General features: G+C 37.4%; 1 protein-coding gene across 1 annotated transcript in view; it reads left to right on the forward strand.

The window, feature by feature from the left end:
* JADE3 (jade family PHD finger 3) overlaps positions 1-18,640 on the forward strand; it is a 142,945-nt gene that overhangs the window by 86,828 nt on the left and 37,477 nt on the right. Inside the window, exon 4 of the mRNA XM_040265825.1 lies at positions 4,346-4,503. Coding sequence (XP_040121759.1) covers positions 4,346-4,503 — 158 coding nt within the window. The remainder of the gene's footprint in view (positions 1-4,345; positions 4,504-18,640) is intronic.

The raw sequence follows: 18,640 nt of genomic DNA on the forward strand, positions 1-18,640 counted from the left end.
GGACAGGGGAGCCTGGCAGGCTGCCGTCTATGGGGTCACACAGAATCGGACACGACTGAAGTGACTTAGCAGCAGCAGGGAGGCCTGGCGTGCTGCGGTTCATGGGGTCACAAAGAGTCGGACACAACTGAGTGACTGAACTGAACTGATTATATGATCATTCAGTCCTGTACTTTGTGAAATGTCAATTTAAACAGACTACACCAACTGAGAATTAATTGCTTTATTGTATCATACTCTATACTTCAACTTTCATGGTAATGATGACCCTATATGTGAGACAGGAGAAGAGACACAGATATAAAGAACAGACTTTTGGACTCTGTGGGAGAAGGAGAGGGTGGGATGATTTGAGAGAATAGCATTGAAACATGTATATTACCATATGTGAAATAGATGACCAGTCCAAGTTCGATGCATGAAACGGGGCACTCAAAGCCAGTGCACTGGGACAACCCTGAGGGATGGGATGGGGAGGGAAGTGGGAGGGGGGTTCAGCATGGGGGACACATGTACACCCATGACTGATTCATGTCAATGTATGGCAAAAACCACTACAATATTGTAAAGTAATTAGCCTCCAATTAAAATAAATTAATTTTTAAAAATGTCTTGAACTTGAGAGGTCAGAGAAAGCAACCCAATAGTGTTAAATTCACAGAATGTTCTCCATTTATTGGATAAATCAAATTAAAAAAATCACCAGAAAAAAAAGAATTCAGCAAGGTGGCAGGATATGACATTAACATATAAAATCAATAACTTTTATAATCAAGTGGAAGATGCCTAGGCACATTGTAATATAGGAAGTTTAAAAAGTACTCAAAAAAAGAGTGGGATGTGTCAAAAGTGCATAGGTGCAAGCCAGCCTGAAAGAGCTCCCAGTGACCAAAGGTAGAACAATTTCAGCATCAAAATAATTAACAGTAATACTGAATTATAACCCAAAGAATAAAATAGATCCATGAGGTTCTGGGGGCTTCCCTCATAGCTCAATCAGTAAAAGAACCTACCTGCAATGCAGGAGACCTGGGTTCGATCCCTGGATTGGGAATATCCCTTGGAAGAGGGCAAGGCAACCCACTCCATCTTGCTTGGAGACTCCCACGGACAGAGAAACCTGGCAGGCTACAGACCATGGGGTCGCAAAAGTCAGACACGACTTAGCAACTAAAACAACAAACCACCACATGAGGTGCTAATGATATAAATAAATAATTGAATGAATGAACAAAAAAATAGGGAGAAGGGGCAGGCCTTTTTTTTTTTTTTTTTAACAGAGGAATTCCAATTCATAAATGTAGGGCTGGTAGAACTGAGGAAGATAACAAATCACCATTAGAATACCATAACAAAAGTAATAACTTTTGCAGGGAAGAAATATATCTGTCAATGCTAAAATTAGTCCATGACAGTTTGAGGAGAAACAGGGTGTTTTTTATAATCTCAGAGTACCTCCTCTAAGATATTTATTAAGTAGAAAGGAAAATATAGTAACCTAACAGCTGAGAAAACCAGCAAGACACACTATCTTAACCAACTGATCAAGCTTAATATCACCACTAAGATGACATTGGCATCATACATTCCTTATATAATGGGATAAGAGAGTCATAGCATCCTTTCTGTGGCGTTTTTTGCTCAAAAATGAATAACCTCAATCAAATCATGAGAAAATACCAGACCCAGATTGTACAGACATTATATAAAGTATGTGACCGATGCTCTTCAGAATTGTCAAGGTCTGAAAAGAAAAGGAGACTATCACAAACTGGAGGATACAAAGGAGACATGACAACTACTGCAAAATGTGATTCTGGATTGAATTCTGGAACAGAAAGACATTAGGGGGAAAATTAGTTGTAGATGAATGTTAATTTCCTGGTTTAGGTAATTGTACTCTGGTTATACAAGATGTTAACATTAGAGGGAAATATAAGAAGGATATATGGGATCTCTGTATTATTTTTGTAACTTCTCTAATACTAAAATTATGTCTTTGTAAATAATGTTAGGACATTATATAGGAGACAGGGATCAAGACCATCCCCATTAAAAAGAAATGCAAAGCAGCAAAATGGCTGTCTGGGGAGGCCTTACAAATAGCTGTGAAAAGAAGAGAAGCAGAAAGCAAAGGAGAAAAGGAAAGATACAAGCATCTGAATGCAGAGTTCTAAAGAATAGCAAGAAGAGATAAGAAAGCCTTCTTCAGCGATCAGTGCAAAGAAATAGAGGAAAAGAACAGAATGGGAAAGATTAGAGATCTCTTCAAGAAAATTAGAGATACCAAGGGAACATTTCATGCAAAGATGGGCTCGATAAAGGACAGAAATGGTATGGACCTAACAGAAGCAGAAGATATTAAGAAGAGGTTGCAAGAATACGTGGAAGAACTGTACAAAAAAGATCTTCATGACTCAGATAATCATGATGATGTGATCACTCACCTAGAGCCAGACATCTTGGAATGTGAAGTCAAGTGGGCCTTAGAAAGCATCACTACAAACAAAGCTAGTGGAGGTGATGGAATTCCAATTGAGCTGTTTCAAATCCTAAAAGATGATGCTGTGAAAGTGCTGCACTCAATATGCCAACAAATTTGGAAAACTCAGCAGTGGCCACAGGACTGGAAAATGTCAGTTTTCATTCCAATCCCAAAGAAAGGCAATGCCAAAGAATGTTCAAACTACTGCACAATTGCACTCATTTCACACGCTAGTAAAGTAATGCTCAAAATTCTCTAAGCCAGGCTTCAGCAATACGTGAACCGTGAACTCCCTGATGTTCAAGCTGGTTTTAGAAAAGGCAGAGGAACCAGAGATCAAATTGCCAACATCCGCTGGATCATGGAAAAAGCAAGAGTTCCAGACAAACATCTATTTCTGCTTTATTGACTATGCCAAAGCCTTTGACTGTGTGGATCACAATAAACTGTGGAAAATTCTTCAAGAGATGGGAATACCAGACCACCTGACCTGCCTCCTGAGAAATCTGTATGCAGGTCAGGAAGCAACAGTTAGAACTGGACATGGAACAACAGACTGGTTCCAAATAGGAAAAGGAGTATGTCAAGGCTGTGTATTGTCACCCTGCTGCTTTAACTTCTATGCAGAGTACATCATGAGAAACGCTGGACTGGAAGAAACACAAGCTGGAATCAAGATTGCCAGGAGAAATATCAATAACCTCAGATATGCAGATGACACCACCCTTACGGCAGAAAGTGAAGAGGAGCTAAAAAGCCTCTTGATGAAAGTGAAAGAGGAGAGCGAAAAAGTTGACTTAAAGCTCAACATTCAGAAAACGAAGATCATGGCATCTGGTCCCATCACTTCATGGGAAATAGATGGGGAAACAGTGGAAACAGTGTCAGACTTTATTTTGGGGGGCTCCAAAATCACTGCAGATGGTGATTGCAGCCATGAAATTAAAAGACACTTACTTCTTGGAAGAAAGGTTATGACCAACCTAGGTAGTATATTCAAAAGCAGAGACATTACTTTGCCGACTAAGGTCCGTCTAGTCAAGGCTATGGTTTTTCCTGTGGTCATGTATGGATGTGAGAGTTGGACTGTGAAGAAGGCTGAGCGCCGAAGAATTGATGCTTTTGAACTGTGGTGTTGGAGAATACTCTTGAGAGTTCCTTGGACTGCAAGGAGATCCAACCAGTCCATTCTGAAGGAGATCAGCCCTGGGATTTCTTTGGAAGGAATGATGCTGAAGCTGAAGCTCCATTACTTTGGCCACCTCATGTGAAGAGTTGACTCATTGGAAAGGTCTCTGATGCTGGGAGGGATTGGGGGCAGGAGAAGGGGACGACTGAGGATGAGATGGCTGGATAGCATCATGGACTCGATGGACGTGAGACTGAGTGAACTCCGAGAGATGGTGATGGACAGGGAGGCCTGGCGTGCTGCGATTCATGGGGTTGCAGTGTCGGACACGACTGAGCAACTGAATTGAACTGAAATAATTTTAAAATAAGGTGATAGCTAAATAATTATAAATTGTCATTGGATACTTGTTGATTAATTTGAGACAGTTAAGGATTTTTATTTTACAGAGACTTTTTAAGAATAACCGGTACTGTTGATTTAAATTCAAGGAGCCCAAGAAAATTCAGGAAAAACCCCTTTACTCTTTATTAAATCCAGAATAAGCTGACTTTCCTGTCAATTCTTCACACCCTTTCCAAATAGAAGTTGATCTGACCATTTAGGAAGTTAGAGATGTCTCTCTTGTTGGAGTGCAGAGTAGGTGGGGATGGTCTTTTTAAAAGGAGAACATTAAATGGTGTTAATTCCATAGTAATGGTCTTCTCAAGGTGTGTGCAATGTCTTAACAGGTATTCCGGAAGGACCTTATCAGTGCCATGAAGATTCCAGATTCTCACCATATTAACCCTGACAACTATTACCTCTTCACGGATACATGGAAAGAAGAATGGGAAAAGGGAGTCCAAGTACCAGCCAATCCAGACACTCTTCCACAGCCTTCCGTCAGGTATTTTCATGGTTGTATCTTTGATTTAGGGAATGAATGTTCTTACAGTAGTCTGTGAGTTGCTTGAGGGAAGACTTTGAGTGGCTAACTATACATTTATAATGCTAAGTCACATACATATTCAGCAATTCACTCAGACCAATGGCAGATTATACCAGACTAAGATAGGTCAGTAGTCAGTCAGACTCTTTATTTAGGGATATAATATGTACCTATTCACAGGATAAAACTGTTTGAAGTCCAATCTGAAATTATGATAAGGTTTTGGAGACCAAGATTTCCCAGTCTGACTCAACAATCAGTAGCATTTATTAGCCTTTGAAGAGAAACAGAGCACTAATTACATAACCCTATAATAACTCTATTAATATATAACTCCATGAGAAGTTGCTTCATTTTAATAGGGGCCTCATAGTGATAGCATCTGTAAACAGAGGGCCAAAACATACAGAGTTTGTAAAATGCATAAACCCAAGTGAAAGGGGATAACTGAAATAATTGGGTTAACCATAAGCACACAGCCTTCCTTTGCAAAGACTTAAGAAGAAGTTTAAGTAGGAGAGTATTTTTTGCCAAGAGGACATAGTAAGTTTAGCTCTTCAAGAGTAAAGTTTGGAAGCTAGTTTTGGAAGCCATTTTTTCCTACTGGTCTTTGCCAGTGTTTTGCATGAAGGCCAGCATAAAATAAAATGCTTGGTGTAAGTTTAAATGAATGAGTGAGGGAAGAAAGGAATAGCATCAGATAAAGGGACTGGTGGGACCTCCTGGTTACTATGAGAAATTGTACATCTCATTGTACAGCTATCTATTTCTAGTACATATTAGGTTCTTAAAAATCAGAGACCACATTCTTGAATTTTTGGCCCATAGCATCAGGTTCTTGGAGAAGGAAATGGCAACCCCACTCCAGTATTCTTGCCTGGAGAATCCCGGGGACAGAGGAGCCTGGTGGGCTGCCGTCTCTGGGGTCACACAGACTCTGACACGACTGAAGCGACTTAGCAGCAGCAGCAGGTTCTTAGGTCTTAGTCATGTTCCAGAAATGCTTATCAAATCACTTCTAAAAACGCAAGCCCAGGCTGTCCCACCCACAGAGAGACTGTCTATTCTCTGTTAAGAAAAACTTCAGTCTTGCCCAACACACATACTTAACCTTACTAGCTCATCATCATTGCCACAATCTCTAGAAATCACAACAATATCATGAATGAACATAAGAGTCAGGCATTTTCATGTCTTTACTGTCAGTATTTTTATATACTGTTGCAGTAACAGCGAGGAGCCTAGACTACCACCTTAAACCAGTAATAATCATGTATCCCTCTCCTTCCCATCTGTGGTAGCATCAGAGACTTTCACCACTCCTTAGAGGTGATGAGGATACCTCCCCCTGCCACATGGTATCAATGAAGACCATATAGGGAGCAGTAGTAAGGTTATCGGAGAAGGCAGTGGCACCCCACTCCAGTACTCTTCCCTGGAAAATCCCATGGACAGAGGAGCCTGGTGGGCTGCTGTCTATGGGGTCGCACAGAGTCGGACAAGACTGAAGTGAGTTAGCAGTAGTAGTAGTAGTAAGGTTATCTTACCAGTCCCAGCAAGGGAGGTATCAGTGGAGGCCTGGTGAGAAGCCAGAACTCTCAGCCTCCCTCAGTAGTAACAAAGAATTCCTGCCCCTGAATGTCAACATAGGCCAAATGGTGAACCAGGACTTCTACAATCACCTAACAGTGATGAGGTGATATCCTTCCCAACCAGATGTCCAGCCAGAGCAGTGTCAGAGGAAGCCAGTAAAAATAAAAGGTTTAAAGAAGATCCAGAGTCTTGTAGCATAATACCCAGGTTCCAGTGGAGGAAAAACACTCATATCAAGAACTAAAAAGATCTCAACTTGATCAAAGATAATCAGTAGCTGCCAGTACCAACGTGACAGAGATAGTAGAATTGTCTAATAAAGATTTAAAAGGAGCCATCATAAAAATGCTTCAGTGAGCAATTATGAACACACTTAAAGCAAAAGAAACAGTAGTATATCCCCCCTCTTTCATACCTGATATTGGCCATTTTTATCTCCTTTTTTACTTGCTATAGGTTGGTCATTTTTACTGACCATTTCACAAAGCCATCTTTTTATCATGAATTAATAAACGTATTCATTGTCTTTAAACCAAACAGGCCCAAATTGCTTTCTGTTTATCTGAGTCAGCTCTCTATAAACTCATTTCTCTCAAACTTGCTGTGTAATAAAAACCAATATATTTCGTTTCTTCTTTGCAATTAACAAGAGATGGCAAAGGGCTCAACCCTCTGAACAAAGGGTTCTTGATTCAGAGTCAGAAACTACTACTTCTTGGGCAGAAGGTTCATAGTGTCTTGCGTTTTCAGTCAATTCGATACCTAACTCATCATTACTATCTATACTGTAATCTATTTTTTCAAGGAATCGAGGTTCATCTTCATCCAAAACATAAGTAGGGGGGCTAGTTACTTTGCAGCTCCATTCAATCAAGTCATTTTCAAAGTCAAGCAGACTGGAAGGCAGATTATATTCGAATGGGGATATCAGTCTTTTCAAACACGATAGGCCAACACAAAATTTTGCTCCCATCTCTTCCAATTCTTGAGTACCAATCTGTAAACCCTTATGTGTTCCCTGATCACAGCCACACAAAGTACTCTCCATGGTATAACTTCTTTGTGCTTCTGTCTTTCTCCAAACTACAACATGTGCTGTAGATTCTTTAGATTTTTCTACTGCAAAGCTATATAGCTGCTCATGCAAAATGCTAGGGCAGTATGGCTCAGAATCTTAGGCAATGTTCGGTATCCCACATGTCCCACAGCATCACATGAAGCTGCATTGTCATTCATATGCCACACTGTCTGTTTGGTGCTGCAGCCATACATAAATAACATTCTTCTTTCAGGAGTGGCCATGATAATCACAATAAACCAATGGTAAACACTTCACTGCAGCCAGGTATTATAGCAGACCCTTGACATGATAAATTGTAGGATGTAAATCTGAATTTGGAGTTTGGTTTCATTATCTTTTCTGTTTTTAATTTATTTCTGCTATCTCTACTACTTCAATTATTTTACTTGCTTTGGATTTATTTTGCTCTTCTAGTTTCTTGGATTGGAAGCATAGCTTATTGATTTGAGACTTTCATTTTCCAATATGAGGATTTAATGTTATAAATTTCCCTCTCATCACTGCTTTAGCTATGTCACAAAAATTTTGATGTGTTATATTTTCATTTTCATTCACTTTAGTGTATTTTTTCCTTTGAGACCTTTTCACTTTTTTCCCCTTGAGACTTCTTTTATTTAAAAGTGTGGTTTTTACTTTATTAGAATATTTTCTTATCTTTCTATTACTGATTTCTAGTTTTGATTCCATTGTATTAGAGAACACTCTGTATAATACCAATTTGTTTAAATTTGTTGTTTTATTTTATAGCCCAGGATATGGTCTATCATGGTATATGTTCCATGGGTGCTTGAAAATAATGCCTGTGCTGCTGCTGTTGGGTGGAGTATTCTATAAATGTCAGTTCAATCCTCTTAGTTAATGTTGAGTTCTATCTCCTGGATGATTTTCTGTCTGTTCTATCACAGAGGTTAAAGTCTCCAGCCATAATTGGGAAGTTATTTTTTCTCCTTCATCCCAATCAGTTTTTGTTTCAAATATTTTGTATCACTGTTGTTTGGTGCACATATATTTATGATTGCTATATTTTATTGGTGAATTTATCCTTTCTTTATTATGTAATATTCCTCCCCATCTCTGGTAATTTTCTCTGCTATGAAAGCTACTTAATCTGATATTAATGTTGTCACTCTTGCTTTCTTTTCAGTAATGTTTGTATTTATATCTTTCTCCTTTATTTTACTTTTGACTGATTTATATGCTTCTATCTTAAGTGTTTTTGATAGCATATATTTGAATCATGTTTTTTAATCCATTCTGCCAACCTTTGACTTAATGTGTTAAGACCATTTACATTTAATGTAATTAATGATATGTTAGGGCTTAAGTCTGCCGTTTTATTTTATTGTGTGTGTATATGAGTGTTCTCTGTTTTTTATTTTTCTCTTTTGTTTTTTCCTGCCTTCCTGGGGGTTATCCAAACAAATTACCACAACTTACTCAATGTGAAATAATCAGTTGAATAGCCTCATAACTATTTATGAAATTGAATTTGTAATTAAAAACTCTCCATAAAAATACCTCTAGGCCCAGATGGTTACACTGGGAAATTCTACCAAACACTTAAAGAAATGAAAACTGATAATACTGAAAGAGAAATTTGAATCAAATTCAATGTAGTTATAGAATAAATAGTTGAACATGGGAATGTGAATACACTGTTGCAATTTGAGAGGCTCTAGATATGCAGCTAGAGGAACTTAATGAAGGCAGACATACAGACATGAAGAAGGTGATTGTGATTAAAAGAATGAAGATGTTCCAGATAAAATGATGCCAGAATAAAACTTACATTAAAGGAACTCTCAAAAAATTTTACAGCAGTGAAAGCACAAAGGACAAAATGTTGGAAACTAATCCAAGTTCATAGAACAGTATGACAACTTTCCAGGACATAGAAGAGTTGCTTATTCTGTTTCATAAGTTTTGTAAATTAAGAATTAAGCACTGTACTCTTGATAAGTTTTACAAAGAGATAAAAGAGTTTAAATTCTCAGTGTTTCAAATGATAGGGTATTAAATGCATATTGGTTTTAATATTTTTTATTTCCCTATATAATATAGCCAACAATAAGAGAGTAAAATGTTTTGACAAAAATTTTAAAGGTCACTGAAAAATCATAATTTCCCCAGTGATTATTAAGATTGCTTTTCACAGTTTCATGCACAGTCATTTTTACAGTACAATACCACTGTGCAAAGTGAGGACTACCTGCTTTGGTGACAGCAGATCATTGGGTTTTTTGGAAGTGGCCAGTGGAGCAAGAGGATATAAGAGAACTTTTAGAGGTGATGGTTATATTTTTTATGTTGGTTGTATTCTTGTTGCACAAATTTATATGTGTGTCAGAACTTGTTAATTTGTACATTTTAAATATATGTAGCTTGATATGTCATTTATACCTCAATAATGTTAATAAAAATATCATCCATATATATAATTATAAATATATGCAATCATCACAAACAGAGGAATGTGTAGATGGTAAGAAAATGTGGTAGTGGGCACATGACAGCACAGCAGTATGTGATTAGAAGAGAAAAGGAAAGACAACAAATGTGACTATAAGCTACTTAAGAGCAGAACCCTTACTGCCTAATAGTAGGTTTTCAGTATACATTTATCATTGTAAAGAGAATAGGATAAAGGAAGCAAAGAGGAAAGTGGGTGGGTTTTAGGAAAGAAAATTAGTAAACAACCAAAAGATATTATAGTTGACCCTTGAACAATGTCAGCTTGAACTGTGCAGGTCCACTTATATGTGGATTTTTTTCAATAGTAAATATTATAGTAATACACAGTCTGCAGTTGTTTGAATCCACAGATCCAGAACTACAGATATGGAGGGCCAACTGTAAATTATATGTGAATTTTTGACTGTATGAGGTGTCAGCACCCCTTACCCCTGTCTTGTTCAAGGGTCAACCATACATTCCTACCAGTATTTTATGAGGATTCCATTTTCTCATCCTAACCAACACTTCTATTTTTTAAATTATAGCTATCCTAGTGGGTATGAAGTACATCTCATTGTGATTTTGCATTTGCTTGTTGGCTAATGATGTTGAGCATCTTTTCTTTTTTATTATTTATTTATTTGTTTATTTTTGGCTATGTTGAGTCTTAGTTGTGGCACCTGGTCTCTCTAGTTCTGTGGTACAGGCTCAGTAGTTACCCCTGGGCATGTGGGATCTTAGTTCCCAGACTAGGGATTGAACCCACATCCCCTGCAATAGAAGGTAGATTCCTAACCACTGGACCGCTAGAGAAGTCCTAACATCTTTTCTTTATGTGCTTATCAGCCAGTTATATGTTCTTGGAAGAGAGCTTTTGTACTTTATTACAAAGAGAAGAAGCTTTTATGTGGTTAGCAAATACAATGGTTTTTTTTTTCATTTCCTGTGAAACATTACTGTTCAAACTGTAAAGTGAAACATGTCAGTTCATCTCTTTATGTTCTGTCATATTCACTTTGAAATGGCTGCCTTTGGCTGCTGAAAATCTAGCCTTTTAGTGAAAAGGGTGATGATGTCCCCTGACTAGCAGCTGTAGAATGTTCCATTTTTACTTGATGCACCCATGCATACCTCCTATGTATATCTCTTCTTTGGGGAAATTATTCACATCTTTTGCCCATTAGAAAAATGTGTTAATTTGTCTTTTTATTGTTAAATTGTAAAAGTTCTTTACATAGTCTAGATACAGGTTTTTTACCAGATACATGATTTGTGAATAATTTCTCCCATTCTCTGGGTTGTCTTTTCACTTCATTGATGGTGTCCTTTGAGGCACAGAAGTTTTTAATTTTGATGAAGTTCAGTGTATCTATTTTTTTCTTTTGGTTGCTTGTCCTTTTGGTGTCATATGTAAGAAATCATTACCTAAACCAAGATGAAGTTTTATACCTAGAATTCTTCTCAGAATTCTGTAGTTTTAACTCTTATATTTGGGTCTTTGATCCATTTCAGTTTATTTTTGTGTATGGTGTGAGGTGTTAAAGGTCTGACTTCATCCTTTGGCATGTGGATATCCAAGTGTCCCGACACTACTTGTTGAGCAGCTTCCTTTTTGAAAATGGACACTATATCCCAACCTCAACCACCTTGGTTCCACCAGGATGCTAAGAAAGAAAGCATGGTTCTTGAATAACCAAGAAATCCCAGTTCCATTTTTTTAAATCCCCTTTCACAAATCTACCAAACTGATTTTTTTAGTTATTCCTATTTTAAACTGAGATGCTAATTTCTCTACTGTCCTTTGACTCTGTCCAGAGATGCTACTTTTTCCCCCTATATAGGACAATATCAGATATGTTCCTTTTTATTGGTTGATTTTATAACTTTTAATGTTAGTGTTTCTTTTTATATGTTTTTTTGTTTTTTTCATAGGTTACAAATTTCCTAGCAGTTAAGGAGGTGCCTGGTAACAGTGTGGTTATTTACACTATTGAGAGAATACTTAGTTTTTGAAATTAAAAGATGTAGCTTTATTCTTAAAATAAAGCGAAGTATTTTCTTCTGACACAACTGCCAAATCTAAACAAATGTAAATGTTTCATAACAAACCCTTGCTATGATTGCGTTTAAATTTAAAACTAATATTTTCAATGATTATTATATTACTTTCATATACAAAGAAATATTCACAGGGTGGTTTATGCACATAAAACTCAAAACCTGCACCTCAAGAATCAGTGTTAGATTCATCTTTGGAATAGTGATTTTAGTTTTGACCAAACATTATTACATTAAATTAATATTGTTACATTAAAAAAAAATAAAAAGAAATGTTCACTAATAGTTATTTAATTGTAAAAATTCTTACTGCCTCCCAAACATAAAAAATTAATCTGTGTGTAAAAGCATGAGGACATTCCTTGATTTTGTGCTAAATGTTTTTAATAATGAATGTTGCAGCAGTTCACAATACCATATAAAAAGTATCAGAATGTAAAAATAAAAATCTTTTAATATATTATTTTGAGTTGACTCCTCCATATTAGTGTTAGTAAAATTTAAACCTTGTTGGTTGGTTATTTTCTACTGATGGATATCTCTAGAGAGAATATCCCAAAATATAAATCTGTTAGAGAAATTTAAGAATGAATCTAATGTAATGCAATAGTTACTTAAGTGGAAACAAACATGAAAATACTGGGAAATAACTTTTTACCATTATGTATGTATTAGTCATGATAGGCCAAATGCTATAACAAACATCTCCAAGAATCTCAGCATCTTAACACAATGAAGGTTTTATTTTTTGCACATGTCTCCATCCAGTGTGGGTTTGGGATGTCAGTCATCTCTGCCACTCACAGTCATTCAGAGACTCAGGCTCTTTTTGGAGTGGCTCCTCTTATCTGCTAGGTCTTTTCCCACTCTTCCACCCCCAAACTTCTAAATCTAGTTTGCAGGAAAAGATAAGACAGCATGGAGGGTGATGCAGGTAGATTTGGAGGGGGTCTAGACTTTGAAGTAGATGATCCGCACATATGCTGTTAGCCAGAACTCATTCATATGGCCCACTTAACTGCAAAGGGTACTGGGGAATGCAGCCTTGCTATGTGCCTAGATGGAAAACATCTAGGGTTTGGTGAACATATTAGCATTTCTCTCTTACACTTTGGTAGTGGCATTACAAACTCAAAGCTACATGAGCACAGGAGCCTTACTGATTTTATTCACCACTGTAACCCTGTAGTTGATGCTATGATGTGTACTGCCCAGATTCCCATTTAGTATTAGGACCTGTCCACATGATCAGGATAGCCTGACTTCTTACATGGCAGCTCTGGGCTCCAAGAGTGAGTATTCTTAGAGATAAGAAGTAGAAGGTGCCATTCTCAAGGCCTGGGCTCAGAAAATGGCATAATACTACTTCTACCATATTTTATTAGAGCAGTCTCAGACTGAAGAGGAGGGAAATTGACCCTACCTCTTGACAGGACTATCAAAGGATTTGTGACTCTCTTCAGTCCATCACAGTAGTAATGTTTATAATGTTTGTATTTGAGTTACTTGTCTTATTGCCTACAGCCAGATTAAGTCAATCAGCTAGAGAAACTTAAATACTAATAAAACTAAACATGCTTTTTTTTTATTATCTAAGCCACAAGATTGTCAAAGTACTTCAGAATTGTGTTTTCTAATGGACTTATAGAAGAAATTTTGGATGTATATGAATTGACATGTTTCTTGGGTCCTAGAATTACTCTTATTCATTGCTGTAGTAACTGAAAAGGGATGGAAAAAGATACAGCAGATTAGGTAAAGCAAATCCTTTTAGAATTGTTCTGGCTTTCAGGTAAGGTTTTCCTCTCTGTTCCATTGTTGTTTCTGCAATTCTCTTGTCCTTTAGGATAGTGTAATATGTATATGTGGTGACTGAGGTGAGGGGTACAGAGAATTATGAAACAGAGCCATCTTGCACTGCAAGTTTCAGCTGTTTAGATAAGCCTGTTCATTACTACAGGAATTTTTTGAAGTTAAGTTCAACAAATAAAAATGATAGTAACACCATTACATGTTTTTAGGTAGACTGGATGATTTTGATGCTCATCAGTGATATGCTTCAGATAGTTTTTGTTTTGTTTTCATTTGTTTATTTAAAATGATTTCTTTCACAGTAAGGGTCCGATGGAAGGAAAACAATGCTTTATGTTTGTTTGAAAGGAAGCATGCATTATAAGTTATATTACACATAAATGGTTAATGTTGTATGTGTGTGCTTGTGTGCCCATACTCACTCTCTCAGTCATGTCTGACTATTTGTGGCCCCATGGACTGTAGCAGCCAGGCTCCTCTGCCCTTGGAATTTTCCAGGCAAGAATACTGGAGTAGGATCCCATTCCCGACCCAGGGGTGGAACCCTCATCTCCTGTGGCTCCTTCATTGGCAGGCAGATTCTTCACCACTAGCACCACCTGGGAAGCCTTAGATGAATTATTAATTGACTTACTGTAGAAACAAAAACATCAGAACACAAATATTAACTGTATGTGTGTGCTTATACAACATGTACATGCTGCTGCTAAGTCACTTCAGTCATGTCCGACTCTGTGCGACCCCGTAGATGGCAGCCCACCAGGCTCCCCCATCCCTGGGATTCTACAGGCAAGAACACTGGAGTGGGTTGCCATTTCTTTCTCCAATGCATGAAAGTGAAAAGTGAAAGTGAAGTCGCTCAGTCGTGTCCCACTCTTCGCAACCCCATGGACTGCAGCCTGCCAGGCTCCTCCGTCCATGGGATTTTCCAGGCAAGAGTACTGGAGTGGATTGCCATTACCTTCTCTGACAACATGTACATATGTATGTACAAATAAATGGGAATATTCTGTAGCTTGCTTTTTTCAGTTAACAAATATGCTTCTGAGTCATTGGTGATACTGAAAGAGAGGATGATTAAATACCCAGAGAGGCCCCTATTTCTCCTTGGAATGTAAATGTTTGGTTAACTAGGTTACAGACAGCAGTACTTTCTTCACTAAACTCTAGACTCAAATAGGTAAACACCAATGCAGCATTTCCACTTGGATGTCCAATAGACATCTCGGACTTAAAATGTCCCATACTGAATTACTGATGTTCTTCCCAGTCTAGTTCCACCTGTAATTTTATACATTTAACTGATAGCAGATTCATTCTTCCTGTTCAGTCTTTCAGACCAAAATTCATAGAATCATCTTTGATTCTGCATTGCCTCATACCCCATATTCAATATCAAAGGGGATCCCCTTGGTTCTACTTTCAAGATATATCAAATTTCATATATATAAGTCAAAGGAAGAATGGCCCCTAGTGATATATGGGAGCACAAGCCTACCTCCCACTCCACTGCTGTATTTCACCATCATACTTCTCTCACCTCCCCGCACTCTCCTTGCCCCACTCTTCAGCTCTTTTTCCTTTCTGTTTTAGGCAGCAGCAGTCTACCATTTTGCTTTCAGTTATGAGAATCAATAAAGAGTACTTTTATATACACATCTATCTTATTTAAAGTTTAAAGCAGTCTTTTGGTGGTTTTTCCAGTTACTATTGCTCTATAAATTGTTTTTTCAGTTACTGTTGCTCCCCAACTTATTGTCAGGCAACCATGTTTTTATACTTATAGGCTCTGTGGGTCAGAAATTCAGACAGGGCACAGTTGGAATGGTTAGTCTCTGCTCTATGATGTCTAGAGCCTCAGTGAGGAAGACTTGAAGTTTGGGGTGACTCAGTGGTTGGGGGCTGGAATCATCTAAAGGTTTTTTCACTAACATGTCTGCTCCCTGGGCTGGGATGATGTAAATATTGCATGTGGCCTCCCTGTTTGATTTGGTTTCCTCATAGCATGACAACCTCAGTGTAGGCAGACTCTTTACAGGCCTTAGGTACAGGGGTCCATATGCATGTGTTCCAGCAAACAGGGTGAAAGCTGTTTTCCCTTTTATGACCCAGCCTTGCAATTATCATAGCATCACTTCTGCTGTATTCCGTTGGTGGAAACAGTCATATGCCCTCCCTGATTCAAGATGAGGGGAAATAGACTTCACCACTTGGGGGAGGGGCAGAGTCACATTGTAGAAGAGCATGTGGAATTTTTTAAATACCATCTGTCATAGAGGTTATAATTGTCCTTTGTTTCATAGATGAGACATGGAGTCTTGCAGAGAAGCAAGAGTGGCAAGATTAGCAAGGGGCATCTTGGGAAACTATTCCTAGGGATATTATTAAAAGGGGCTTTTATTTAGTTAGCTTTTAAGACATTTACTCAAGCCTTTTAAAAGTCCATGATGTTATGGTATTTGTGCAGTTTTTGTGCTATTCACAAATGATTCTGATCCATTCAGTAGGAAATGAAGTCTCTTTAATAATAGTCTCTCCCTGTTAAATATTTAGATCAACTGAAAACTCACTGAGGACTCAGTGCACATAAAACACTGGAAGAGGCTATAGGTCAGCTTAGAGTGGTTCCAGCTTCCTTTTAATGCCTCTTTAGTGTCACAGCAGTGTTCACATGGGCCAGAGGTTAGCTGACCTACCCTGAGGAGCAGGTGGAGAGGCCTTCTTTCTATGAGGCTAAGCAGGTGTGGTTGTGGGTCCTTTGACCAAAATTGGCCATCCAGGAAATTATTAGACATTCATTTACATTCAAACATCCAAATTTAAAATTGCACTTAGTACATCACCCTAACAAAATTGCTCATACCTCTAGGCTTGTGTGCTTTTGCTATGTTGTTCAGTGATCTGATGACCATTCAGAGAATGTCCCTCTACCTAGTGTATAGTGCCCAGAGAAGAAAATCACCAAGGAATGATCCTGGGATTTCCACCAGCTATAGCAATATAATGTGTACTTGAAGATCTTAAAGCTGAATTTTACAAAACCCAAAGCAATATTTTTTCACTTATTGTTATAGACCTTCCCTCTATCATAAGAATTTCTCCTTGTGGGTATCCTTTGGCATTACTGTTTCAGCCTATAATTTTTTCTATTGTCATAGGCTTAGTTGTTAGATTGAGACATATGAAAAGATGAATGAGATAATATCATCATCATGTTATAAATTTTGCATTGAAATATACACACAGAAAGATAACTAATGCATAACTGTATAACTCAGTTTTCATGATACACTTGTTTAACCTCCACCCAGATCAAGAAATAGAGCATTATCAACACCCAAGAAGCCCTCCTTCTCCTCCCCACTGACTTCATTCACTATAGGTGACAGTTTTGCCAGTTTTTAACCTTCATACTGAGACTGGATTGTTTTGTTCCTCATTATGGTTGTGAGATTCATCCATGCTTTTGCATGTAGCATTTCATTAAGTTTCACTTCTGTGTAATATTCCATTGTGTGAATATACCTCACTTTATTTATCCATTCTGCTTTTGATAGATATTTTGGGTTGTTCTCAGTTTTCAGCTATTATGAAAAACGCTAATATGGACATTTTTGTTCATCTTTTAGTGTGTGTGTATATATATATATGTATGTATGTATACTTTTTAAAGTATATTCCTAGGAGTGGGTTTGCTAGGTCATAGGGTATGCATATGTTCAGCCATAATATCTGATGCCAGATAGTTTGCCAAAATGATTGTACCAGTTCACACTTCCAGCAGCAGTGGTCTGTTTGCTGCATTTCCTTGCAAGCACTTAGTATCTTCAATTTTTGGTTAATCTTTTCAAGTTTAGCCATTCTGGTAGGTAATGGTGCTTATGATTTCAGTCTGCATTTCTGTATTAACTGTTGAAGTTGAGAACCTTTTGAGATTTTTGCCATTTGGATAGCCTTATTTGTGAAGTGTCTATTCAAATTTTTTGCCCAGTTTTTATTTGACTTATCTGTCATTTTCTATTTGATTTGTAAAAGTTTATTATACACTGTTGATAAACAGTATTTCCAATCTCTTCCTTTATGGTTAATGACTTTGTGTCTTACTTAAAATATCTTTGTCTATCCCAAGGTCATAAAGATATTCCTTTTTATTTTCTCCCAGAAGCTTAATAAATGTATTAGTTTAAATCAAGAACATCTATAGGTCTACCTTGTTCCACAGGGAATTTGAGGCAATTAAGATGAATAGATAAGCAAAATATTATTCCTTTTAGAAAAAGATGAATCTTGAAAAAAATATTCTATAATTACCTCATAAAGCATGCACCAAAAAGCACAGCATATTTAATCTCATAGACTGTGGAGAATTCATATGCATGTCTTGGCCTTTTCAGTTGGGTTCATTTCAGTGGGAAGCAGGCCTCTGATAGCATTTCCCAAATTTTTAGCTTCCATTAATTATTTTAGAGTTCCACTTTTTCCTCAAATATTTTATTGCCTTTGGCTTTAAAAGCTCCATATGGTTTTTAAAAAATTAAAATATGTGATTGCATGTAGTTAACAACATGCATTATTTGGAATCATAAGTTTCTAGAAGAATGCTTAGGAAATATTCACTCTATATTTACAGAGTGGACTGTGCCTCTGTATATTAGGTTGGTACAAAAGTAATTGCATTTTCAGACCATGAATTTTAAATCATTATAACTAGGCTCAAACATATCTTTAAATTAATCAAAATCGGAACCATTACAATCAACACATTTTTGCTAACGAGAAATAGGTTTGTTTTTTCCTGTAGTGCAAAACTCCATGCTTCAGGATTCGATGAACTCTTGGAAAGTATTCTCTGCCTTGTGCTGGTTGTGGAAGTGTTTTCCCTGAGAAAAGTTGTCAAGATGCTTGAGGAAGTGGTAGTCGGTTGGCGAGAGGTCAGGAGAATATGGCAGATGAGGCAAAACTTGATAGCCCAATTTGTTCAACTTTTGAAGCATTGGTGATGTGATGTGCAGTTGGGCGGGCATTGTCATGGAGAAGAATTGGGCCCTTTCTGTTGATCAATACCAGCTGCAGGTGTTGCAATTTTCAGTGATCTCA

Source organism: Oryx dammah, unplaced genomic scaffold (genome assembly GCF_014754425.2).
Source record: "Oryx dammah isolate SB20612 unplaced genomic scaffold, SCBI_Odam_1.1 HiC_scaffold_23, whole genome shotgun sequence".
NCBI lineage: Eukaryota > Metazoa > Chordata > Mammalia > Artiodactyla > Bovidae > Oryx > Oryx dammah.